This window comes from Amborella trichopoda, chromosome 13, assembly GCF_054954075.1.
Source record: "Amborella trichopoda isolate Santa Cruz 75 chromosome 13, AtrichopodaSantaCruz75HAP2 v2.0, whole genome shotgun sequence".
In the NCBI taxonomy this organism is placed as follows: Eukaryota; Viridiplantae; Streptophyta; class Magnoliopsida; order Amborellales; family Amborellaceae; genus Amborella; species Amborella trichopoda.
Genome location: NC_142348.1, coordinates 496717 through 524449, shown reverse-complemented (window position 1 = coordinate 524449; position 27733 = coordinate 496717). Strand labels below are relative to the sequence as shown.

The following is a 27733-nucleotide window of genomic DNA, read 5'->3' as shown; positions in this document are numbered from 1 at the left end:
GGGCTGGGGATCAGGATCCTCAAGAAACACAACCTGGTTCTACTAGGGAAATGGTGGTGGAAGTTAGCCACTCAGACTAACTCCCTTTGGGCTCAGGTCCTCCATAACAAATATAGGATTTTGGAAGATGTGTGGGTGCCTGAGGGGAGATCCTCGAATAGGATTTCAAGTGCATGGAATTCCTTCATGTCTTCTCTCTCCTTGCTCAAAAAATTCATCCGCTTCATCCTAAGGAAGGTACTAGAGTCAGATTCTGGTCAGATCGCTGGCTAGGCCACACTCCTCTAAAGGACCTCTTCCCCTCCCTTTACTCCCTAGGAGGGATTCTCTTGTTTGGACTCCCTCGCCTTCCGGCATTTTTTCGGTGGCCTCGTTTTACAAAAAACTTAGCCTCCTACCTTCCCACTCAACCCCATCTCGATCCTCTCCAAGGTTTGGTCGACCATCGCCCCTCCTAAAGTGCAGACCTTCAACTGGATTGCATGCTCCCAAAGGGCTCTCACAGTTGACCAGATCCAAAAGAAGGGATTCCAATCCCTAAAAGGTGTGTGCTATGTCTAAGCGAGGAGGAATCGAACCCGCACCTTTTCATCCACTGTAACATAGCACACGACCTGTGGGGCCTCTTAATCTAGCTGTTTGGATTCCAATGGGTCACCCCACCTTCAGTCACGGTTGTAATCTCCTCGTATCTCGCCTCTCACTAGCCGAAGTCTAGAAGAACCTTACGAAAGGTTGTCGTTGCAGCAACTTTATGGGTCATTTGGTTAGAAAGGAATGCCAAGATCTTTCAAGGCCGCAAAAATGAAGTTCTAGCATTTTTCCACAAGATTACTTCTTTAGTAATCTTTTGGGCCTCCAACCATAGGGCCTTCTCTAGGATATTGGCAAACACCTTCCTCAGCCAATGGGTAAACATCCTCCACCTCCAACTACAAAAGATTCAAAGATCCAACAATTGGTTGGCCCCTCCAGAAGGCACCATCAAACTTAACTTCGATGATTGATTCTAGGGAACCTTGGCCCAGCTGGAGCTGGTGGAGTCTTCCGCGACCATCAACGCAACATCCTGCTCACTTATTCTAAGAACTTAGGCCATGAAGACTCTCAGTTCGCAGAAGCCATGGCTCTGCTCTTGGGAGTTAAACGCTTCAAACGTACTTAGGAATCACACCTTTGTGTGGAAGGAGACCCTCAAAATATTATTTCCTGGGCAGCTGGGACCTCACCACCTCCATGGTACCTATCCTCTATATTTGATGAGATTGCTTACGCTTGCAAGGATATGGTCGTCTCATGGATGTATATTTGGAGGACGTCCAAAGAGTTAGCCGATTTTCTGGCGAAAGACAAAAGATGGAGCTAGGGCTCTAGCATAAGACCTCGCCTAGACTAGTTTTTTTGGGGTTGTAGTCGTTCAACAGAAGCCGCCCGTCCATCTCTTGCTCTGGACCACAGTGGGCGTACCTTTGCTTATTCACACTTGCTGTAGTTCTAAAGTTGCCGCCAGTCTATCTCTTTTTTTGCTCTGGACCACAGTGGGTGCAACCTTGTTTACTCACGATACAATACACTCCTTGTAATCGAGCAATTCTATAAGCCCAAATATTTTGTATAGGGTCTTTTGACCTATTTTTTGACCGAGAGACCTGACTTGTGGGTACTCTCGAATCCCCTTTCTGTATCATGTTACTCTCACAGCAATACAAACGTTAAATTTATCAAAAAGAAAAATAACTACATAATAAAGAGCCCTTTGTGCTATGCATATTCAGTCGTTAGCTGAGTCTTGTCAAAACCCAAGTAGTAAAAATCCCTTTTTGTTTTTGCCCTAGGACTGAGTGCCAAGCAACATCAAAGCATTTTCTCGAAGTGTTAAATGATAAATCACAATTTACAAGGTTGCAATTTCGAAACCCATCAAAGCCATGCATCTTTTTCATAAATTCTTCTCCTTGTAATCGAGCAATTCTATAAGCCCCAATATTTTGTATAGGGTATTTTGACCTATTTTTTGACCGAGAGACCCGACTTGTGGGTACTCTCGAATCCCCTTTCTGTATCATGTTACTCTCACAGCAATACAAAAGTTAAATTTATCAAAAAGAAAAATAACTACATAATAAAGAGCCCTTTGTGCTATGCATATTCGGTCGTTAGCTGAGTCTTGTCAAAACCCAAGTAGTAAAAATCCCTTTTTGTTTTTGCCCTAGGATCGAGTGCCAAGCAACATCAAAGCATTTTCTCCAAGTGTTAAATGATAAATCACAATTTACAAGGTTGCAATTTCGAGACCCGCCAAAGCCATGCATCTTTTTCATAATTCTTCTCCACCTCATGGAGTGCTGAAATGAGACGCCAGCCCAAAGGCCAGTACCACAGTAAAATTGTTCCTAGTCTTGCTATTGTCTAGACAAAAAGAAAAACCTTTATAACTAAATGGTTATACTTCAAATCAAAGATAAAAGCATTCATTAAAGTGTTTTGGCAGCTATTGCACAAAAATGATCAACAGCACCACGATTTACAGACTTGATATTTCGATTCAAGACTTACCAGAGGCAACCTGGCTCAAACCAGTCCGAAATCCCTTCAACATATAAAATGAAAAAGAAATCAACAAGAGAGATTTGACAGGTTCTTAGTGAAACTCAGTGCGCATTCATTGAAGCTTATGAGATGCAAGCAAGTCCTGTAAGATACATATGAATAGCATGAGGTAGAGCAAGTGACATGAATCTCAAAAAAGTCATAGTTTCATCCTTAGTGGCTATCTCAGCCTGATAAATTTGGAGATGGGTTCTAAGTGTTTTATTTCCTGTCCAATTTATCATTTTAACTACCAGCAACCAACTACAAATCAAGGGTTCCAATTTCCTAATGGTTGCTTCTGTGCAAGGAAGAAGTAGAAATATAGACCACTAGCTTGATTTTGCAGCTTCACTTGGAGGATATGGACTTTGGATCAGAAGTTTTGTACAAGTTTCCTACGCCTAGTTTCCTTAGAATAGGTGCTAGGGGTGAAAACAGGTTGGGTGTAGGTCTGGTAGACCCCGACCCAATCCCAACCCAAATATTCATTTTTTTCTTTCTGTTGGTCTGGAGGGAAGGGGGATTGGTGGTGGGGGGTTGGTCAAGAACCAGCTGGGTCTCAACCCCCCTACTAGTAGAGCCCAAAGATCCCAAATCCAACCTGGGTAGGGTTATAAAATATTACAATAATAATATAATAATTTTACTATATTGATATAATACAATGATATTATATCATCATCATCCGATCCTTATCCCAACTATTTGTGGTTGGTTACACGAATCATATCCCGTCATTCCACTCTATCAAGGATCATACCCTCAAGCAAACCATAAGCCACCATATCTCTTCTTACTACTTCCAATCATGTTCTTTTGGGCTTTCCCTTGCCCCTTTAGAGCCTTCCACTTGAACCAAATCGCCCATCCTAACCAATGTTGTTCTAGGTCGATACTGCACATGGCCAGACCACCTATATTACTATACATTATACATTTTATGGGTAAATGTATAATACATACATTTTTATACATAACATATTATATATGGGTTATGTTTGGGTGCTCACTATAGAATAATTTATTATTGTACTCAACAAAATTTGGACACTTATGTACCCTTGTTTTGTACATGGAGCATTTTTTTAATAAGGGTATTTTTGGTCATTAGGAGGGGTGTGACGTCATCTAAATAGGGTGTGACATCACCTTCATGGGAATTTAATGCTCCATGTGGGTGATGTCACACCCCATGTGGATGATGTCACACCCCTCCTTATAACCAAAAATACCCTAACTAAAAAATACTCCATGTACAAAACATTGGTACATAAGTGTCCAAAATTTATTGAGTACAATGATAAATTATTCTATAATATGAGCACCCTAACATAACCCATTATATATTATCATAGGTTGTATATTAAACATTATATATTATATTTAAATAATACTTATTATATACTCATGTTAGGTCAGGTTGGATCGACCCAACCCAATAAGCACCTCTAAAGAGATGTGCTTTACATACTTCTATAAAATGACCACACTTTCTTAAGAATTTAAAGAGCTAATCAAGTATCCTAATGAATTATTAACTTTGTAACTATACTTGGGTATAGTATAATAGGTTTTATAGGTCAGCAGGATGTTGCTAGGTTTTGGAATCAACGATTATCTCATAGTCATTGTCATCAAAGCATATTTTTTCACAGCTAACCTCATTGTTTGATTTGTCTGAGGTTTCAGCTTACCACCCATTTGACTGATAAGTATAACAAACAAAAGGAAAAGTTCACCAGAGTGATACAGACAAATAACCAAGAGAAAAAAAAAACTCCCCCATACAATTTGTTCTTCAACAAATATCTTCTCAAAGTTCAAGATATGGAAATTAATTATGTCATATCATGCAGCACAGTCAACAAATAAGTTGCCAACATTCCTGAATATAAATAGTGGCTCACCCCATCTGATGCCGAAATAATTGACTGAAGATTTGGTATTGAATCTGCACTCTCAATTTTAACGATCACATGAATATCAGCACCACAACCTACAAAAGAGAGTCCTTTTAGATTGTTTCTTTCAGATACATAAAATTGCAAACATCAAATGTTTGTCGCATACATACACAAATACTAGTGGGGATATGTAGGCAATCATACGAATGTATGCTTAGATGAAGTTTGAGATGCAAAGAAGTGCAGAAAAATTCAATTCCAGAAGGGTATAAACCAGGTACATGCACATGTACTGCATGACAAATATGACCAGCAATAGGAGCAAGCCATACTAATTCTCCATGAATCATTGCTTCAGATTCACAGTCACTTTGATGAGAAATTCATCTATGAAAGAATTATTTTTGCTTCTGAAGTTCTGAACCATCCATTTCGGTATCAAATAAGAGTCATGTTACACATGCACAAGCTCAAACGACCACATGCTGATAATAAGAAGAGAGAGAGAGAGAGAGAGAGAGAGAGAGAGAGAGAGTATTCACTTTTAAGGTAGTCCTTCAATTCGTGAACTACTTTAGCATCTTTTACAAATGAAACAGCATAGAAGTCAACGTTGTTATCCACCCCAAACTTGATATCTTCCCAGTCCTTCTCTGTCCAAGAACAATAGATGAGGACATAAGACACATTGGCAGTCTACAAATTTCACCAATATATCCTTACACGAGAAGAATCGCAAAAGAAAAGACATTGAAGTCTCAAAGAGCTTCCTTGATAGATAAAATATTATGAATACCTGTTATTGAAGGCAGGGTTGCACTTTTTCCCCGCACATTCAAGTGACGCCTAGATTTAAGTTCTCCCCCATCAATGACTTCACATGTAACTGAATCCAATGTTTTTGATTTTACCGCTAAACACATCATTCCACCTGTTCCAACACCAATATGAAGCTTAAGATTCATGCAAATTCGTCCTTTAGTATGAATTTTTGTTTAGAGTTAATAATTGTAAAAACTATCCCACTCAATGATAAATTCCTTAAGAAATTGAGCTTATTCCATAGTTTACATTTACATTATGATTGCATTATACTAGCATCGATAAATTGGAGAGAGAGAGGTACATATTGCTTATGAATACAGGTTTTCCTTGAGAACTCAACAAGTCCCATAATAATTAAGCTCCCAACATAACAGCAAAGAGAATCATAGCTACCACCATAGACTATGCCAACAAATTAAAGGAAAACAAAATGTCAGATTAACTACATTTAAGAAGTATATTATCAGAACATACACTGCAACTAACGACTTTTCCCCAAATCATGCTCTTCCATGTTAAAGATAAATAGTATTTAGATCAGCAGTAAGCCTTACTTTTTATGATAAAAAAATATTGAAACTTACCATCAACCAAGAGAGTGTCCCCCTCCTCAACATCATTCACAAAATCATCGTAATTTACACTAACAACGTTTTCTGAATTGACTCCTCTCCTGATTGTGAAAGTGAACTCCTGACCAGCCTTCAGCATTATTGGTTGAGGTAAGTCTCCACTTCTAACCTCAGGACCCTGAATGAGGATCCCAACAAGATGCATAAATTGTCTTCAATAAATTAAGATGCACAAAAGAAAAGACGAAGGTTCTTGATCAGGCAAAAAGCGAAACAAACATGAGCGAACCAGTTTGCTAAACTAATTGACATTAAAAAAAACACCTAATTTCATCGGAATATATACCTGTAATCAAAATATTTACTTAGGGTGAAGCTTGCAGATAGAGTTTATCCAAAATACCAATTTTATATTTTAAGAGATCAGTGACATGTCATAGAACATCATGCAGATTCCACTTCTCACAACAAATACCTCAGCCACGCTGGAACTACCTATTCTCTTAGTTCTCACCTATAATGGACATTTATAATGTAATCAACACGTGCCTAGAGCCAATTCATCCTCAAACTCATAAGAAAAAGTGGGATGCGAGGACCAGATGGGTCCCATCCCCATGTGTGGAATTTCATCACTCTCTATTAGGAGATGAAGGATCACAGCCATCCCCTCTTTTGTGGGGAGGGGAGCTAGTTAGTGCTTCATCTATGTCTTCATATAAAGTGGGGCATGGGGGCTAGTGTGTACCCCCCCATGGAGTTCCTATTAAACCCATCCCCATATATGGATTGGGGTTTACCAATAAAGTTAGTAACAAAACAAAGGCACTAGGGTTTAGAAAGTCCCCCATTGTCTTTTGTAGGATGGAAGATTACTTGCCCAATTGTTCCCTCGAAATGCTAAATCTAACTTTAGATGAAAATTCAAAGCAAAAATAGAACATCTAATGATGCAGAGAGAAATTAGGAAAATTCAAAATTTTAGAGTTATTATTTTTTTGTTTATTTTTCTTAGGAATAGGAAGCTTGGTGCATGAGTTTGGGTGCTTGTGTTGTGCGTGAGTTTTAGATAGGGATAGCTTCGTATTAGTTAGTGGGGATAGTATGGTATTAGTTGAGATAAGGACAACATGGAACTAATAGAGAGATAAGGAAGAGTTGAAAAAAAAGATTTACAAATATATGAAATTAGAGAGAGACATAAGGGAGGAGAAAAGGTGTCGCATGGAAATTTGAGAGAGAAAGATAATGGAGGATGAGAAAGGTGGTATGGAAGGATAGGTTTTTTTTTTTTTTTTCACTTGCTTCTTTTTTGTTCTTTTTTTTTCTGTTGCATGCATTAAAAGAGGTGTGGCCCCTCTTTGAAACACAAAGATTGGAATTGAGTAAAGAACTTGGGTCTTCTGAAAAGATCTTTGGGGTAGACTCCCTTGCAGATCCTGAGAGAGGGTATATTCTCTCACCCTTTATTACTATTTTTATTTTAATTATTTCTTCCCTACATCTTCCCTACATCAATTGATATCAGAACAAGTAAGATCCATCAATCACAATGCCACTAAAACCTGCTTTTACACTCGAGGATATATTGGCCGCAAATCATGGATTTTGTGGGTCAGCAAATTCAGGAGAGCATGAACACAGGCTTGGAGGGTATCCGATGAGACATAAATGAAACTAGTAAGAGGTTGTAACAGTGGGAGGATGCCATTCATCGAGAAGAGGGCGCTCGCAACCACGTGGATTTGGCACCAAATCTCACTGTAGAGACAAATCGAGTTTCCCGACTGACTCGAGCTACTAATCCAGAACGTCAAGAACAAATTTGCAAACAAGATCCATGTCCTATAAGACACCCATAAGATTTCTGTATTAAAGTCGATCTCCCAGAATTTCATGGTAAGCTCCACATAGGGGCTTTTATTGATTGGTTAAATGAATTGAAAATTATTTTGAATGGAGTGAATTATCAAAGGAACATAAGGTTAAACTTGTTGCAACGAAGCTCTGCGAGTATGCGACGACATGGTGGGAGCAAGTTCAACAATCCCGATTTCTCAGTGAAAAGGGAAAAATTACTGCCTGGCAAAAGATGAAAAATAAATTGAAAGAAAATTTTCTTCATGTGGATCATGAGCAAATTTTCTTTCAAGAACTCCAAAATCTTCGACAAAATGAGAAGAAAGTGGGACAATTATACTAGGGAGTTTTATCGATTAGTAGCTCGAAACAACCTCCAAGAGCTGGACGAACAAAAGGTTGCTCGATATGTAAATGCGCTTCAACCAACCATTAGGGATGACTTTTTTTTTACATCGATCATGGACTTTAAGTGAAGCTTTTCAAATTGCTTTATGAGTAGAGACTAAATACCAATGGAGCACCGATAAGCGATTTTACACTCAGAATGAGGTTTCACGCCAACCAAAATTTAATGAAGAAAAAAGAGATATTTCAAAGAGTACATATTACCGGTGCAATTAAACAGGACACCGTGCACATGAATGTGCCCAAAAAAGAAGGTGGAGGTGCACTTAGCACTTAGCTAAGGAAGGGGATGAAGCTCAAGAAGAAGACCAAGTTCCTAAAATAATCATGCATGGTGATGAAGGGGATCCACTTTGAATCAATCTCAAGGTCGAGCTTCTCCCAACTTCGAAAGAATGACACATAAAGAAATTCGAAAAATTCAAAACTTTAGTGTTATTATTTTTTTGTTTATTTTTCTTAGGAATAGAAGGCTTGGAGTGAGTTTTAGATAGGGACTTGGTTGGTATTAGTTAGTGGGGATAGCATGGTATTAGTTAGGATAAGGAGTACGTGGACATGATAGAGAGATAAGGGAGAGTTGAAAAAAAGGACTTAAAGTTGGAGAGAGAGAGAGAGAGAGAGAGAGAGAGAGAGAGAGAGCTATATATATATATATATATATAAGGGAGGAGAAAAGGTGTCACATGGAGAAAGATAAGGGAGGATGGAAAAGGTGGTACGGGAGGATAGGTTTTTCTTTTTATTTCATATTGCTTATTTTTCTATTGCTTATATTCAAAGAGGTGTGGCCCCTCTTTAAAGCACAGAGATAGAAATTGAATAAAGAATTTGGGTCTTGCGAAAAGGGGTAGAGTCCCTTGCAGACCCAGAGAGAGGGTATATACTCTCACCCTTTATTATTATTTTTATTTAATAATTTCTTCTCTCCATCTTCCGTGCATCATCTAACAACCAAATGACACCCATGAGCTTCGTTTTTATTCATGGGGATGACCCAAAAGGTGAGTATTATGGGCATCTTTGATCCCCCTTATATAGAGATCACTAGGGTTTCTTGGTTGCTCCCAAAGAAACCTCATAATGTTTTTGCCCAAAAGACCATAATACCCCTAATCTTTTAAGAAAACATAAGAGAAGTGATTTTAGTTGTCATCAAACCTAACAATTTCCACCTTAATAGCAAAATCACCATATTTAGATTCCTTGATTTCTTCCTGTTTGCCTCTATTTGGAATTTTCATAAACACTTTGCTGCCATACATATTTTTCCACCTCGAACCATGTACCAATCTAACTTCATCATGAATCTTTTTCTCCGCCAAAAATACAAACGTTGGCCCCACGTACACCTTGTACTCTGACACCAATCTGATGGAGATAAGAGCACAAGTAGCCACGAGTATCTTCTATGGGAGCGACAAATTCCTCCGAATTTCGAATCATATTTGAAGGACGAAAACTCTAGGAGGGCTTCCAAGGAGAACAAGAAGAGCAAAAAATAGTTTTAGTGCTTTTTTTGTTTTTAAGGCTATTTTAGATGTTTTTTATTTATTTTATTTCATTGTTGAACCAATTAGGGACTTTTTAGATATTTTAATTAAAGTTAGGGAGTTTAATTTCAAGTTATATTTAAGTTAGGGCCTTTTGATCAAAAGTTAAATTGAATGGACAAATATTGTCTAAAACAATAATTTTTCAATATAAATAAGGGCATGGATAGGCTGGAGAGTCATTCATATATTCCTCTTTAAGAAAAGAAAGATTTTGTCTTGTAAAGGATTCAGCCCTATGTGGAGAAAACCCTAGAGTTTCTCCAAAATTGTGTGCTTCTTGCTGATTTTTCTTGGTTTCTTCAAATTCTCCTACATCAAGTGGTATCAGAGCATGGTTCAAGGACGGTTGAAGATTGCGATGGCTTGTCGCGGAGGTCTTAGCCGTAGGGATGCCGATCTGATCCAAGAAATCAACAACTTGACAGATAAGGTTACAGAGCTATTGTTGTGCAAGCGGTGCCAGCAACAGTGTGCCCCAAACAAAGAGGAATCTATATGGATAGATCCAAATCGTGATTATGGAGAATGGCACGAATCAAAGTCCGACTCAGAGTTGGAGCGGAATGATGAAGCTGCCTTCAACCACCCGTTCTATGCACACGCTCCGTGTTGGGAGCCTCATGTTCGGGAGAATAAATCATGGGATTTAGTTGATCTACATGATTTGAAGGAAAACGAGGTTGATCTTGGTGTATGTCGTATCGAAAGTCAGAAGGTTGTAGATTGGGATTTGCCACCAATTTTCGATACATACTTATATGATGAAGAAGATTTTGGAAGAGATCTAATCTTGATGGCAATCAAGATTTCGTGGGTGAACCGATCTTTGACGAAGAAAAAGATGAAGATCTGGAACATTTAGGAGATTTAGGGCATTAGAATCTGAGTAGCGCAATGGAAGTGTGGTTGACTCAGAATCAGCAAATTGTGGCCTTGATTTCAAAAAGTGATCAAATAAATGTTGAGAAAATCTCTAAAGGCCAAAAAATTGAGTTTGGAGTATCTCACATGATTTCCAATGGGAATTCACGAATAACTGAATTTGATAAAATTGCATGGATTCCTCAATATCCATATCAGAACCCATTTCTTGAGGATTTTTTTTTACCTTGAATAATATTTGAGCCGATAAAGAAAAATAAAGTTAAAAGAATGTGGTTTTGATGTTGAGTTCATTTTAACACACTTCAAAACTCGAAGACGATTTTTCTCCAATAAAGGAAAAATGATGGAGGGAAAAATTCTTCTTATTTTGTATTTTTATTGAATTTCAATGTTTTATATTGTAGTTTTAGTTTTAGGGTTTATTTCAAGGGTTTTTAGGAATTCTAGGGCTTTTATTTTTTTTATTTACTATTCATAAGTAGTATTCATTGTACTGTTCATAAATACTGTTCACATGTTTCTATTCAAGAGTTACTGTTTACAGGGGTATTTTGGGAATTTTGGTATTGTCTTAGGGGTATTTTGGAATATTAAATATTTACTTGAATCTCATGTTAAATTAGGGTTTCATAGGCTAAAAGGTTGGATGTCATAGTTTGGGGAATATGTTATTGGAATAAATTTTATTTTATGAAAGATAAAAGTTCTCTTGGATTGATTTACAGCCATGTTCTTTCTCTCTTCTTGCAGATTTTACTTGTTTAAGGTTCAGGAGAATGGTGGATTCAATTTCCCACATTTTCTCCCTGCATCAAGTGATACTAGTATGATAGACACACCATACACCATGGATTTAAAAACACTTATTCCTTTGTTAAAGATGGGATAAAAGTGGTTTTAGGTCCATCTAAGAAGGAAAGTGCATCCAAATCAAATGAAGGGTGTGCTAGCCTTTTTTCTTTGGCTGAGTTTATGGGAGGATTGGAGGAGTCGAGGATGGCGTTTGCAGTGGTCCAAGTGGAGGAGCAACCTATTTGTTCGGTTCCACCAAAGGAAAGTGCATCCAAATCAAATGAAGGGTGTGCTAGCCTTTTTTCTTTGGCTGAGTTTATGGGAGGATTGGAGGAGTCGAGGATGGCGTTTGCAGTGGTCCAAGTGGAGGAGCAACCTATTTGTTCGGTTCCACCACAATTACAGCCCTTAATGAGGGACTATAGTGATGTCACTCTATGAGGGACATCCAACATCACATAGACCTCGTTCCTAGGTCTAGCCTACTGAACAAGGCTGTATATAGAATGAGCCCAGAGTTGCAAAGACAGGTTACAAACCTTCTACAAAAGGGGTTCATACGAGAGAGCATGAGACCTTCTGCTGTCCAGCCCTTGTTGACGCCTAAAAAGGATGGGACTTGGTGCATGTGTGTGGATAGTAGGGCAAGGCAATTAATAAGATCACAATCAAGTACCTCTTCCCAATTCCGCATCTAGATGATATGTTAGATATGTTGGCTGGTGCTACTTTGTTTTCAAAGATAGATTTAAGGAGTAGGTACCATCAGATCCGTATTCGACCAAGAGATGAGTGGAAGACTGCATTCAAAACACGAGAGGGCCTTTATGAGTGGTTGGTGATGCCATTTGGCCTCTCCAATGCGCCCAGTACTTTTATGAGGGTGATGAATCAGGTGTTCAAGTCTTTTATTGGGAAATTCGTGGTGGCATACTTCGATGATATTCTAGTGTACAGCACTGGTGAGCAGGTGCATATGGAGCACTTATGGTTGGTGTTTGACTTGCTACGGGAACCACAATTGTATTTGAATCGTAAAAAGTGTGAATTCGGCATAAGGCATAAGGCATGCAGTCAGAATAGAGTGGCAGATGCTTTGAGTAGAAGGCCAACTCTATTAACTACCATGGCGACTGTTGTTACTGGGTTCGAATTTATGAAGGACCATTATGCAGATGATGACGACTTCAAGGAGATATGGGACCAGTGTCGCAGTGGAGTTGTTGGGGATTTTCTTATTCAAGATGGATTTCTCTTTAAAGGAAATTGCCTCTGTATTCCTGTGGGTTCCCTTAGACAAACCCTAATAGCATCGCTTCATGGGGGAGGTCTTCGTGGACATTTTGGTCGAGACGAAAACATAATATTAGTGGAGTCTAAGTACTACTGACCAAAATTGAAGAGAGATGTTATGCGATTCGTTGAGTGGTGTCGTACGTGTCAACTGGCAAAAGGTCAACGACATAATACCGGGCTTTATTCTCCACTTCCTATTCCTAATGCACCTTGGGAGGATGTTAGCATGGATTTTGTTATGGGACTTCCAAGGACTCAAAGAGGTGTATAGATTCTATATTCGTGGTGGTGGATAGATTCTCAAATATGGCTCATTTTATACCTTGCAAGAAGACTCCGGATGCCACACATGTTGCTAACTTGTACTTCAAAGAGGTGGTGAGGTTGCATGGTGTTCCAAAGACAATAACTTCAAATCCGGATACGAAGTTTCTCAGTCATTTTTGGGGAACTTTGTGGAAGAAATTGGGCACTCGGTTACGGTTTAGTAGCGCTTATCATCTGCAAACAGACGGCCAGACTGAAGTGGTAAACCGTACTCTTGGCAATCTTTTGACAAGTATTGTGAGAGAAAAGCAGAAACAGTGGGACCTAGCACTGCCTCCAGCTAAGTTTTCCTATAATAGTATTTGCCATAGATCTACTAGTAAGAGTCCTTTCGAGGTGGTATATGGGAGAAACCCTACTCATTCGCTTGACTTGGTTCATGTCCAGGTCAATGGGGAGGGTCATGCTATTGTTGAGGACTTGGTTGAACGAATGAAAGGAGTGCATGAACATGTGCGTGCTAGTCTAGAAGCCAATACAGCCAAATAAAAGGAAGCAGCGGACAAGCATCATCGTTTCAAGGAGTTTAATGTGGGAGACTGGGTAATGGTGTATCTCAGGAAGGAACGACATCCAGTGGAAAAATACAGTAAGCTGAATGATTGCAAGGCAAGACCATTCAAGATTTTGAAGAAGATGGGCAGCAATGCTTACAAGGTTGCTTTGCCTTCACACATGAAGACTTCTTACATATTCAACATTGCTTATCTGTCAGAGTATCATGGTATGGAGGTGCATGAAGATGAAGATGTGAACTCGAGGGCGAGTTCTCCTCAACTCAGGGAAAATGGTGGAGACCAGAGCACAAGTAGCCACGAGTATCTTCCATGGGAGCCACAGATTCCTCTTGATTTTCGATCATATTTGAAGGATGAAAACTCAAGGAGGGCTTCCAAGAAGAACAAGAAGACCAAAAAAAATAGTTTTCGTGCTTTTTTTTTTTTGTTTTTAAGGCTATTTTAGATTTATTTATTTATTTATTTCATTTATTTAATTAAAGTTAAGAAGTTTAGTTTCAAGTTATATTTAAGTTATAACCTTTTGGTCAAAGGTTAAATTGTATAGACAAATATTATCGAAAACAATAATTTTTCAATATAAATAAGGGCATGGATGGGCAGGAGAGTCATTTGTGGATTCCTCTTTAAAAAAAGAAAGATTGTCTTATAAAGGAAGCCTAAGGATTGAGCCTTAGGTAGGAGAAAACCCTAGGGTTTCTCCAAAATTGTGTGTTTCTTACTGACTTTTCTTGGTTTCTTCAAGTTTTCCTACATCACAATCGTAGGATCAGCAAGAACCCCTCACCTCAAAAATAAGTAAACCCAAATACTGGGATCTCACCTAAGCTTGTGTACATGGTAGGCCAAAATGTAAAATGCATGAATACAACGACAAAGAAAATGTGAGATGAAGAAAACACAAATGGCATACAGCAATGACACACGATTTATGCGGTTCACCCCAAAGAGCTATGCCCACAGCCTCAGCAAGTCAACATCTACTATAAGATGAAAATTGCTTTAGGGTATTTCATAAGTCGTTTCATGTGTACATCTGATGTTTTATGACAACAATACCATTTTGCCGAAGTTGACTGCACATAAGGACAGAGGCCATATTTATGTCTAATGTATTGCGCATAAGGACAAAGACGATTTTGAGGGTTAATTGCGCAAGTATCCTCTATAAAATCATTCCTATAGCACATTTTGCATGCAGGAAACTGTATTTGAGTATTTTTTAGTTCAATTCCATCAAAAATAAAGTCAAATTTAATGTATAAAAATGGTATCAGAAGTTGACTGTGGATAAGCAATACGAGTCAATCCAACCAAAGAGTATTTGGATCAAACTACATCATTGACCTTTGGTGGTCGTGTTTATATCAGCCCTCAACTTATTCCTTTGAATGTCAGGAATGAGCACATATAAAGCAACACTCCTATCATGAATATTTTCTAGTGGATCAACAGCAGAATGTAATGACTGATGAATGTTTATTACAATCTATCTTAAATCCTGGTTGTGGACAAGGGTTTTAGGGCTGAAAGGGATCAAGATTTTATCTGACAATCTCTCATCAAAGCCACCATTTTAATCCATAGAAATCATACATAAGCTCATTTGATAGGTTGAGGTCTTCTTGAATCTTGACCTCAGATTATCCCTATTCAGCTTTGAGAGTAAGGATGATTAGGAAACCACCCAACATGAAATGAGAAAAGGGGCTACCTTACTAAAAAAAGTTATACTTTGAAATAGAAGTACCGGCAAAAGTGTTTCGTAAAGGTGGGGGAATGGGTTCCGGAGAGGAGGAGAACAGCTCCTTAGGGCAACTAGCAATGCATTTCCAAAGAGCAGTTCAGACACCCACCTTGAATTTTGGCTAAGGGAATTCCCAAAAACCTTCAATCCTGAACCCTAAAGCATACTATCTCAATACACCATAGAACACACTGAACCATAGTCCATACCCAGACCATGATCCAGCTTAGGAATTTTCCTAAGATTCCCAAGCTATTCCAAAATATCAATTTAGGAAGAATGTCGCCCAAAACAAGCAGGTTTCATGAGGAAAAGAGAGAAAATATTTCATATTTGTTGAAACAGTAATATACAGACCCGAAGAGCCAGCAAAAGGTTGTGCTGTCTAGAGCCAAACAGCTGTCAGTGATGCGAAGAGTGTTGCTTGGCCTAGAAGACCAAGTGACTCATACCGTGTCGCTAACACACGGACAGTCTAAATTGATCTCGGGCCACCGGCTTCCTGTTTTTGGGTACTTTTTGCTATAAATAGGCCTTTTCCCAGCCCTTTGGTATTGATCCACAGTGACCAAAAAACCCTAGATCAAGCACTAACCCTGGCCTCTTATACTAAAATCTAAGCCCTAGACCTAGACTCATGAATCCCTAGATCTTGGACACCTTTTCCAGCAAAAATTCAAAGATGAAACAATCTTTTCATTCAATCAAAATCCCTAGAAGTAAATTCCCAGGCACTACTCTCCCACGGCTTACATTCTTACTATATGGATCTGCAACCTCGAGGATCAAGAAGAAAAGACCCAATCTTTGTCGGCTAATCCAGGCATGAGAGCCCAGCCTCCAGGTGCATTCTTTCCTTTTTTCTATTTTCTTTACTATCTTTCCCTAGTTTCCTGGGTATTATTTGTTTCTTTAGGAAAATCAATTTAAATTTGTTGTTTCTATTTCCCTTTTTACTAATGTGTTTTCCATGTTCTAAACAAACCTACCCGGCCAAGGACCTGTGAAGGATAGGTCTTTCAGACTGATTTCTTTGTGGATCTGAATTTGATAGAACCTACCTCTTCCGGTGTTTTAAAAGTTAAGTTTGAACACGATCTAAGACAGCTCGGACTTTGAGTAGTCTGATGAGTCTTGGAATCGCATGTAAACAAGAGGGAAATTTGGTTTCTTAAACGATCCCATTTGAAAGTCTATCCTGAGTGGAACTCATGCATTCTCATGATATCAAGAGAAAATGAGGTGGACAGCCAAGTTTTGGGCATAATAATGTATATTGGGAAAAGAATAATCATATCTTAGTGATCAAAGCAGAAATTTTTATCAATAAGTAAATCACCAGTTCTTTCATGAATATTTTCTAGAGGTTCAATAGCAGACTGTAATGACCGCTGAACGCCTAAGCATGAATTTCTGGAGGGTGCAAATAAAACCAGTACTTCAAGAAAAAAAGTACGTCCTTATAGTTTAAAATACAATTAAAACATATAAAAAAGTGCAAATTTTTTGTTCTTAAACTTATCAAAATCCACAAGAGATACATTCTGCGAAAGAAAAAGCAATCTTGGTAACAAGTAAAACTCTCTACAAGATAGATAGAGCACATTGTTTCTAGTCAAGTGATACATTAAAACACAGCACAGAAGACATTAATCGATTGGGGAACTGTGTGAAACAAACTCCTTGTACCTTGGTATCCAACATTATTGCAATCACATTATCTTGGGATTGAGCATTGTATTCCTTAACAAGATCAATGGTTTTTTGGTGAGAAGCATGGTCTCCATGGGACATATTCAGACGTGCAACATCCATTCCTGCATCCGCCAACTTCCATATCATTTCACGTGTACTTGTAGAAGGACCAATTGTACACACAATTTTTGTCTTTCGTTGTGGATTAGAAGTTGCCAGTGTCTCCATCAAATGTTTATCACCCATTTGACTCCCAAAATGAGGCGTAAACTGCTGCTGATCATATGAAGCATAATTAGAAATAAGAGCTAAGTAAGAAGGATCTGTAGAAATGATAAACTGCTCTTCATCAAATGAATCATAATTAGAAATAAGAGCTATGTAAGAAGGATCAATAGATATGATACAAAATGACATTCCGAAGATGTAATCAATCTCTATTTCAATGACCAATTACCTTCAAAAAAGAAAAAAAAAATAGACTAATTACATCATCATGACAAGATGAAGACAAAAATAAAAAAAGGAACAAAATACTTGAAGCCGTTTGGCTGCTGTAAGCATTCTCAAATAGGCCCAGTTTCCACAGAAGATAATGAAAATGGGTGCAACTTATAACTGCACTAATGGAGTCAAGACACTTTATCTCAGTTGGTTAGTAGATCACAATATTAGCTCATGGAAAAATTCCAAAATAAAATAACCTATTTCGACATCAGGTAACCGAAGCAAGATGTCTTCCAATATATCCGTCAATCTTTGTCATTTTTACTGAATAGAAGTGCTTGTCATTTTTTCATGGAATATACTATTGACACTCCATGAATGATGTCGAAAAAGTTTTACGATGGCTGCCAACATAACACAACCGTCCTTTCTCTGGTTTGAGAGAGATTGGCATATTCCGTTGACCAAGTTGCTCAACAATATTTTGAGAACAAAGAAAATACCAAACGAATGGAGAAAAAGTATTGTGGTACCTATTTACAAGAATAAAGGAGACATACATAATTCTACAAACTATCAATAGATCAAACTTATGAGCCATGCTATGAAGTTGTAGGAGAGAGTGATTGAGTAACAACTACAACATGAAAAAAGTGTACCATGGAGGTCAACGATTGAGGCTATTTTCCTTTTCCTTCTTGGGCAATTCATTGATAAGTTTAAAGATAAGAGAGAAGGCCCCCACATGGTATTTTGATTTAGAGAAAGCATACAATAAGGTACCTAACGACTTAATTTGGTGGGTGTTAGGAAAGAAAGGAGTCTCTAGAAGATATATTGACATGGTAAGAGATATGTACGAGGGAGCACTAATTAGCAAGACGACAACTAGTGGAGGGACAAGTGAATTTTCAGTGGCACTAGGCCTCATCAGGGGTCAGTTTGAGCCTATAAAATTTTGTTTTGGTTATGGAAGAGTTATCTACGCATCTACAGGATGAGGTAGCCATATTGTATGTTGCTTGTAGATGACATAGTTTTGATTGATGAGACTAGAGATGGTGTCAATGCAAAGTTGGAACTTTGAAGGGATACTCTAGAATCTAGAAGTTTTAAAAGTAGTTGAACTAAGACAAAATACATGCAATGCAAGTTTAGTAATAATAGAAGTAGAAAAGAGGAATTCGTTAATAACGATGGCCAAGAACCACCTAAAATAGATTATTCCGTCGATAATCCATGTGAATGGAGGGATTGAAGAAGATATCGCGTATATAATTAGAACTAGGTGGATGAAGTGGGGATGTGCTTCCAGAGTCTTAAGTAATCGTCGCATACCAATGAAATTGAAGGGAAAGTTCTACAGGATGGCCCTAAGACCAGCCATGCTTTATGAGACAGATGTTGGGCGGTCGAGAAACAAAGTTTCCATAGAATGAGTGTGGCTGGATGAGGATGTTGAGATGGATAAGTGGGAAGATAAGAAAGGATTGAATTTAGAACAAAAACATCCAAGGGAACTTAGGGGTGGCTCCAATAGGTGATAAGATGAAAGAAAATAAACTTAGGTAATCCAACAATGTGCAGCGTCGAACTGGAACAACACTAGTTAGGAGGGGAATTCAGTTCAAGTTAAGGCTCGAAAGGGCAAAGGGAAGGCCCAAAAGGATACAGATGGAAGTAGCGAGAAGAGATATGGCAACTTATGGTTGATTGAGGGTATGGCCCTTGAAGAGCAAAATGAAAGAACATAATTTGTGTAGCCGACCCCAAAATAGTTTGCATAAGGCTCAGATGATAATAATGAAGATGATGATATTATTAACATTCCACTGCCAATGAGCTCAAGTATTTAAGTTTAAATCCCTTTCCTCTACTTGACCAATAAGTAACAACCATGATTGTGAAAGTAACATTTGTGAATTTGAGAGCTTGAAATGAGTAGATGCAATTGGGCTATTAGAAATTAGATGGAAGGACAAAATGTGACAATGGAGTTAGTCAAGGACAAGATTTCCTTCTGAGGCCTACCCACATGACAATGAAAATTATACATGTTTATCTAGGTATGGAGGAGACAAGATACATACAAATATAAACACACATGTGTATGTCTTGTGGTTGTTTGTGCAATGATGCTCTAAGCATAGAGACAACGGCTCAGTGTTTCAAAAAGCGAATCGCCCAGCGCCTAAGCGTTCCAGGGGGCCTGGGCGCATCGCCAGCGAATCGCCCAGCGCCTAAGCGGTCCAGGGGGCCTAGGCGCATCACCGGGCCTGGGCGCATCGCCGGGCCTGGGCACATCGCCGAGGCCTGGGAGTATCGCCGGGGATTGGGCGCATCGCCGGGGCCTGGGTGCATCACTGGGGTCCTAAGCGCATCGCCAGGGCTCAGGCGCCAAAAAAGGCAAAAATCCCTGGGCACCAGCCTAGGCCCCCTGTAACCCGCCTTGGCAGCCTGCCCAGTGCCTACGCCCCGCCCAAAGGCGGAAAACTCATTTGCTAGGGTTTTGTCCTTTTTTTTAATACTAAGGGGTCAAATTTGTGGTTTTTAGGTTTATTTGAAACCTAAAACACATAAGAGCCCATTTTAGAGATAGAAAAACCTCAAAAAACTAATTTTTGGTGATTTTTAGGATCGAAGGGTAAGTTATGAGAAATTGATCAAAACATCACCCATTGATAGTAAATTTGATTTTTTATGTTTTATAAATTTACTAGAGGGTTTTTTAGAAAATTTTGGGTCCTTAGAAGCATCTTTGAGGTGGAAGTTTGGATATCGAGTAATCAAAGTAAGTGTTTTTTTTTTTTATTGATTGCATAAGTTGTATTATTTTGAGATGTCTTCTTCGGGATCTAATAGGAGTGATGATACGGGTTGGAAATATGGCTACAACCTAGATCCTAATGATAAAAATTGCATAAGATGCAAGTTTTGTGAAAAAGATACAAACGGGGGCATAAACCAGTTCAAGAAACATCTTACCGGTATCAGCGGAGATGTTGCCCCATGTAAAAAAACTCCTGATGCTGTTAAAGAGGAAATAAACAATTTTCTAAGTCTTGTAAAAATGAAAAAAGAAGAGAAACATGCCTCTATAGCAGCGATTAGGTCTGGGTTCGCGTCAATTATGATGATGATGGTGATAGTAACGAGGACGGGGAGGGATGTCAGGAGGTAGAACAATCCATTATTAGGGGGAAGCAAAAGGGAGTTGTAATTGCTTCTGGTTGTGGATGTAAGAAGCCTCGAGGTTAGAGGCCCTATGGATAGTTTTTTGCCTCGGCCTGACCCTGAGGTTGCAGGAGGGAAAACAAAGAAGCAAACCACCATTGAAAATATTATGAAGAAGGAAGAGAGAGATAAAGCTACTTTTTATATTGCTACATGGTTTTATGAGGTGAGCATTCCTTTCAATACCGCTCGCCTAAGCAGCTTCTACGCCTTGGTAGATGCAATTAGCCGATTTAAGCCTGAGATGAAACCCCCAACCCCATATGAGCTTTCAAGGCCTCTTTTGAAAAAAGTAATGAGTGTCACGAAGGATGTCGTTGAAGTTAAGAAGGATACATGGGCTCAATATGGAGTTTCTATTCTGACTAATGCTTGGAGTGACATGAAGAGAAAAAGTCAGATGAATTTTCTTGTAAATTGTCCTTTAAGGACTATTTTTTTGAGGCCTATTGATGCCTCTGATTATAGTCATGATGCCCATTACATATTCCAAATTATAGAGATGGGAATCAAGGAGGTTGAGGAGCATCTTGTTGTACAGGTTGTCACAGACATTGCTGCTCCTAATGTTGCTGCTGCTAATTTGTTGCGCATAGCTTACCCTAGAATCTTTTGGACACCATGTGCAGCACATTGTATAAACCTCATACTTGAGGCTCTTGGCGGTTTAACCGAGATATCAAGTGCAGTGAAAAAGGCAAAGTCAATTACAAATTTCATTTATAGTCACCATCTCACCCTCAGCATGATGCGTAGATTTACAAAGAAGAAGGAGATTGTGAGGCCTAGGGTCACAAGATTTGCAACCTGGTACTTATGCCTCGATAGCATACATTCAAGGGGAGTGCAGTTGAGGCAGATGTTTGCCTCATATAACTGGAGAGGAAGCAAGTAGTCCAAGGATCAGGTTGGGAAGGAGGTGAAAGATATTATCTTTTCTAAGGCTTTTTGGCGAGCGGTGGAAGGCACTCATAAGGTATTTTTTCCTCTTGTCAAAATCCTTCGCATGGTTGATAGTGACGAGGCTTCTATGGGCTACAAATATGAGGCTATGGAGAAATACAAGAGAGAGATAGCCCAAAATTTAGATGATAATGAGAACCGCTATAAGTCTGTTTGGGAGATTATTGATGAGAAGTGGGATAGGCAGCTACATTGGCCATTGCATGCATCTGGCTATTATTAGAACCCAGCATTTTTTTATGTTGATAAGGATATACACACAATGACACAATTATATGTGCTAATCCCAGATCCAAATATATTATATGTGTTGATGAGATGATAAATTACAAGTGCTCATTAAAGTCTTTTAAGAGTCCAATGGCGATGAGGCAAAGGACCAAAATTGATCCAGGCAATAATATTCTTAACTTAAGTTCATCAAGTTCAATTGTTCAAGTTAACCAGTTTCATTTCTATAGTTCTATTATTTATTTATGATTTTATTCTATAACTTTGCAACCAATTGGTGGAGCCAACATGGGTGTAGTTCTCCAAATTTACAAAAGTTGGCCATTCAGATCTTAAACCTAACCACTTCCTCGTCTGGTTGTAAGCAAAATTGAAGTACTTTTGAAGGGGGTAAGGGTAATTTGTATCGGTAATTTAGTACTTTAGTAGTTACTAGTTTTGATTGTTTTGTAGTATTATTATTATATATCTAATTATTTTAATTATTTAATATTTATATTACTTAGTTTCATTTTATTTTGTTAGATTCATACAAAGAAAAGGAACAAGCTTGAATCAAAGAGGCTCAATGACCTAGTCTATGTCAAGTATAATCGATTCTTGAAGGACAGGTTTGCTACGAGATATAAGAGAGACCCCCTCAAATCAAAACATATGGACAATGCTATGGAGTGGTTGGTTGATGATGATGAGGTCGAGGGCCATGAAGGATTGACATGGGACATGGTCATGGATGCTTCAAGGACATCAGCCGACCCTCCAAGGGCCACTAGATCTTCTGCATAGAGGATGAGGGTGGAGGAAGAGGAGGAAGAAGAGGCAAATTCAAAAAAGACAGAGGAGGATGACTAATATGTCGAGGAGGGTGACGACTCTGATGCATATGATGCAATGCAGCTGACCCTACTTTTTCTGATGATGAATGATGATTAAAATTTGAACAGAAGATTCTTTTGAGTCTTCAAATATTTCTTTCATTTTTGTTTTTCTCCTCTTGGTTGTGTATTGTGGATAGTGGATTTGTAGTTCCACTGGTTTGGTATTTGGTAACTTTGGTTGGTAATTTGGTTAATAAATTTTCAGTTTTAATTGGATATGGACCGACTTATAGTTATTCTTATGGAGTGTGTGCTAATGTGTAGTATACTTTTGAATTTTGATGTGCCCTAAATTCCTAATTTTTATATTTTATACAATATATAGTTATACTTGTGCCCTAAATTCTTAATTTTTATATTTTATATAATATATAGTTGTACTTAAATTGTTTTTTTTGAGAGAAGGTTAACTTGAATTAAAGAAGTAAGTAATTACAAGAACACAGTTCCACAGTCACCTACAAGCGGGGACTTGGTAAAAAATAGAGATGTCAGGTTTATACAAGGATAATACAACAATGCTCGGTTGCTTAGTAAAGCAGTGAGAACAAACAAAACCAAAAAGAAGGGCTTATAGAGCCGCCCTTTTACAGTGATGGACAAAAAGCTTTCAAAAGTAAGCTCCTGTGAAAAGAAAGCACAAAAGGTTGGGCTAACTGTCAGGCTGCCCCCAGTCCTGTGTGGCTAGAAAAAGGTGGGAGTGGAAGGAGGAGTAGGTGGAAACGGCAAAGGGGAAGGATGGGGGCCAAACTACCTAGATCGTTTGGAGGCGACGGATATGGACCAGGTGAGGGACAAAGGTGATGTGGGGGGTCAGCAGGTCCGAAAGCAAAGCTGGGTCGGGAGGGATCGGGTCCATGGAGAAAGCTGCAACTATTTCAAGAGGGACCGAGTCTTTGGGAGGAACAGGGTTCGAGAACTTCAAGCCGGGGAAAGTCAGATCTTCAGGGGAAAAGGCCAAAAGGAGAGAAAGAAAGAGTGTGGGGGAGGAGTGGTTAGGGGGGGAAGAAGGGAATACCTGTGGCTGAGGAGGGGAAGAGCTCAACTCATTTGGGACTCCTGGAGCTTCTACTGGAAGGAGGGAGGAAGGAAGTGAAGGTGAGAGGGGAGGGGAGGAAGAGGGAGACGGCGAAGGGGACACGCTTCCCGGAGGAATCAAAGACACGTGGCCTGGGGGTGAAGGGGACTCCAACACGAGGCGTGGGGGCGGCATGGGGGGTGATGGCAAGGGCAGCGTTTCGTACCCAGGAGGGGACAGCTGGACTGCGAAGGGCAGCTGTGTCAGGGATAAGAAGGTGGGGACTGCCTTATCGGCTGCCAGGTGGTCGGGGGTAGGTGAAAAGGTGGGGCACGTGGAGGGCGGCGAAGGAGAGAGAAAGACGAGAGGCTGAGAAGAGAGAGAGTCAGGCAGGTTGGGTCTTCGGGCCAAAAGTTGCAAGTTGGGTTCCGAGGGAACCTCTTTAGGGGTGTCAACTTCAAGAAGGGTCCAAGAGCCTGAAGGGCCAGGTTTTTCCTTGAAGTGGGAAGAATGGGGGTGGAGGGGTTAGAGTCCTCGATGACTTCCTTCCCGGGTCGGTGCGAATCAGATGGCCACTCTACATGGTAAGTTCCAGGTGGTACTCCCTTGGTCTGGAGAGTCGAGTCAAGGTCATGTTGCTGAACTAACCTCTTAAAGGAGGAGTTAAGCCTTTAACAGCCCGACTGAAGCGAGCCCGAGTCATGGGGATGTCTCAGAGGCCTACGACTGTTACACTTTCTTCTTGCCACCACCCTCCAGGATGTTGGGTTTTCCGGTACCGGAATAGGACTCTCCTGCCGCAAGAGCCTGGGGGAGGTAGGCGAGGCATGTGTCCAAGGGGTAGAAACAGGGAAAAAGAGGCCCTCAGCTTCAAGCCACATTGTTTGAGGGATCCGTTGTGGGTCAAGGACTTCCAAGAGCAAGCGGATGGCTCCCAGGGGGAGTGATTCAATGGAGATCTAGTGAATGGAGATGAGAGACCCATAGGCAGCCGTTATTCTCCTGAAGGTTTCAAGTGACCACACATGAAGGGGGATATGGGAAAGGGTTAGCCAAATCCGTTGTTTCTTGAAGGAACCATCTTCAGGAGACGAAGGTCGTATGGAGCAGGAGGCCCCTTTGAAAGAAAGAGCTACTGATTTCTGTAAGGCAAACTGAGCTCCAGATGAGGATGGGAAGGAGAAGAAGACCTCTTCGCTGGAAAGGCGACTGCAAATGATATTAGGCTCTTTCCATTGGCCTTTGGCCCAAATCTCTATACCTGTAAGGTCATCCCTTCTAGGCTTAAAGCAACCCACGAGGGAGGCTGCAAGCCTGGCTTTGTAAGCCTTTGAGCCCGCAGGGGAGGAGGGAACACAGAAAGGGAGGAATGGAGAAAGACAAGGAGGTACAAGAGAGGAAGAGGCTGCGGGAGAGGAGGGACAGGGTTGGCTAGTTTGGGGGCAGCAACTACTTGGGAAAACAGAGGCAAGGCGGCTACTGGTTTGCTGCGAAGGAGGTTTCGGAGGAAGACGAACAAGGGGAAAAGTAGAAGAGGAAAGAGGAAGGTACGTATTAGGATACAAGTCGTAAATGTGATTCCAGGTTAGCAAAGGCCAGTAATGGCGATGCTTGCCCTTCATCCCGTTGAGTTGAAAGAGAACCTATTCCCCACGTTAGTGTTGTGCTACCAATTATACTTATATTGTTAGAGACTATAGAGTTCTTTTTTTTTCTATTGGGCTGCTCAGGTTATGGGCGCCCGCCTAGGACCCGCCTAGCACTTTTTGAAACACTGCACCGACTTCAAGGCTGGTTTGTAAATTTAAGTATAGGTCAAAGGGAATTTTGTTCTTCTCTATGAATTCATCGATGCTTAAGAAGTCAAACAAGGACCCCAACTTGCCAGGGCCCAAGCCTGAGTGCACCTGGCCCAACTCATGCAAGTCAAAGTCGGACGGACAATTTTTAATAAGAAAATTTTCAACACTCTTAAAAAATTGGGAGATTTAGGCCATTCCCCCCTCTTCTTTGAAATGTTGCCTATAAATTTGTATTATTGTACCAAAAAACTACAGTGTATGGTGTAGGCCCACACAAGGGCCTACTCAATATGGAATCGTCAGGCTCTTGATGTGGGCTAGCTTATTGAGTCCCGAGTCAGCTCAACAATATTTTGAACACTCAATTCAAGGCCTGGTTACCCATGGAGGGTCAAACATAGCCTCTACCACAGCATTTATAAGTCGGTTACCCATGGAGGGAGCCTCTACCACAGCATTTATAAGTCCAAGGCAATGTTGAGTGAGTAGTTACAAAGGCCCAATATTAAAAGGAAATGTAGTTAAAAAGACCCACCATAGTCTAGCCAAATACTCGAACCAATTGAAGGACACATTCAGAATCTGGTCATAATAAGTTTATAGTGAAGTTTATTTGACTCATAAGCAAATACACATAACATAACAAAAGCATACCAATTGATGGTCATAGAAGCTTATGCCATTCATCGAGAAGCATAATGAATCTTATGCAATTTCATGTTAATAGACATTTGGAATATCAACTAAGCTTCAATGGGATCCCATTCCCATGAAGAATATGGACTACGCTTCATCTCATCCCCGTATAAAATATGGACTATGCTTCAAATTTTCTCTCTGTACAATTGATCTGCTGATGAACGACTGCTCCAATTTCCCAAAATCAAAACAAAAAAAATAGTGAGATATAGCTGATGATGTCCTTTAGCCCCAAATTTCTACTGCATTTTCAGATTATAATGGGTTCTACCAGTTTAGATTAAAGGAAGAGAACCAGTGAACAACAATGGAGTAATCCTAATTTGAATCAAAAGAAGATGGCCACTGAAAGACAATGAAGAGATAACAAACACATAAAACAACAATGGCGAGCCCGTGGATGAAATTAAAAGAAGATTGAAAGTGAATAACCAGTAACTGCTACTCAAAACTACATCTTTGGTCTGAAATAAACAGAGATTGGAACTCGAGAAAAAACACAAAGCAAGAAAGCAAGCTTACATGGTCTGAGGGATCACGGGTTGGAACCTGGTCAGTTGATTGATATCTATCAGCCATCTTCATGGAACTGACATTCAATCTTTTGCTCAGATACCTCTTGCCGCCATCCTTAATTATCAGTGATCTCGTTTCAGGGGAAACTGCGCTGAAATCACGCAAGAGCCCGCAAGAGTTATCAATTGCAAAGGGCCTTCCCTGAGAAGAGTTTGGGATTTTCAACGCAGGGACATGAATCCGAGGACTGATAACTGCCATGGTTTAACGAAGCACAGCAGGTTTTTATGGAACCTTTCAGTTGTATATAGAGATATCGAGAGAGAGCGAGAGAGAAGTGTTTGAAAGAGAGATAGTACTGAAGTTTGGCGATATGGAGAGTTTGAAAGGGAGACCCGCAAGAACAGGGCTCTGTTTTCAGGAAGCTTCTGAAATTTTAGAGAGAGAGAGAAAATAACCCAGAGTTCCGGGAATGTTTGCGGTGGAAAGAGTGAAAGAAGATAATGACAGAACGAGAACACGGATGGAAATATCGGATGAGAGAGCGAAACAACAAAGCAGATATTAGAGAGAAAGAGAGAACAGCTTGTCGTTATCACAAGTGTAGAGAGAGAAACGACAAATGGTATGGCAGAGCGAGAAATGAGGGAGGTCTGCGGAATGTTTGCTGAAGCCTTTTCTTTGGTGACAGGAAAAGAGGAGAGATTTTGGGGGGAAGTAAGAGAGAGAGAACCGGGGGAAGAGAGGGTCAATCGCGGGCAGTTAAACGCCACGTGCGATCTCGCTGAGCATTCGATGCCTTCGTTACACGTGCCAAACATTCCTCAATTTGACATCGATGGAAACCTTCAGCGCGTCAAGCGTACTCCCGCAGGTGAAAAGAAAAATCGGCCCAAGTGCGTTACACGTGCGAAACATTCCATTTGACATCGATGTAAACCTTCAGCGCTTCCAGCGTACTCCCGCAT

General features: G+C 39.9%; 1 protein-coding gene across 15 annotated transcripts in view; it reads right to left on the bottom strand.

Annotated features, from left to right (window-relative positions):
• LOC18437411 (pyruvate kinase isozyme G, chloroplastic) overlaps window positions 1–27303 on the bottom strand; it is a 46441-nt gene extending 19138 nt beyond the window's left edge. For 8 of the 15 annotated variants that reach the window (XR_016047830.1, XM_020669171.2, XM_020669169.2 and 5 more), the window contains exons 1-6: window positions 26772–27303; window positions 16972–17253; window positions 5906–6071; window positions 5293–5427; window positions 5039–5149; window positions 4500–4588 (exon numbers count right to left, since the gene is read on the bottom strand). Coding sequence is in view for 13 of the 15 variants with exons in the window: in XM_020669171.2 (XP_020524830.2) it covers window positions 4500–4588; window positions 5039–5149; window positions 5293–5427; window positions 5906–6071; window positions 16972–17253; window positions 26772–27026 (1038 nt within the window). In the remaining 2 variants the exon portion in view is untranslated. The remainder of the gene's footprint in view (window positions 1–4499; window positions 4589–5038; window positions 5150–5292; window positions 5428–5905; window positions 6072–16971; window positions 17254–26771) is intronic. The other 7 variants (XR_016047831.1, XM_088856068.1, XM_088856067.1 and 4 more) reach the window with 1 other exon arrangement.
• Window positions 27304–27733: the final 430 nt, after the last annotated feature.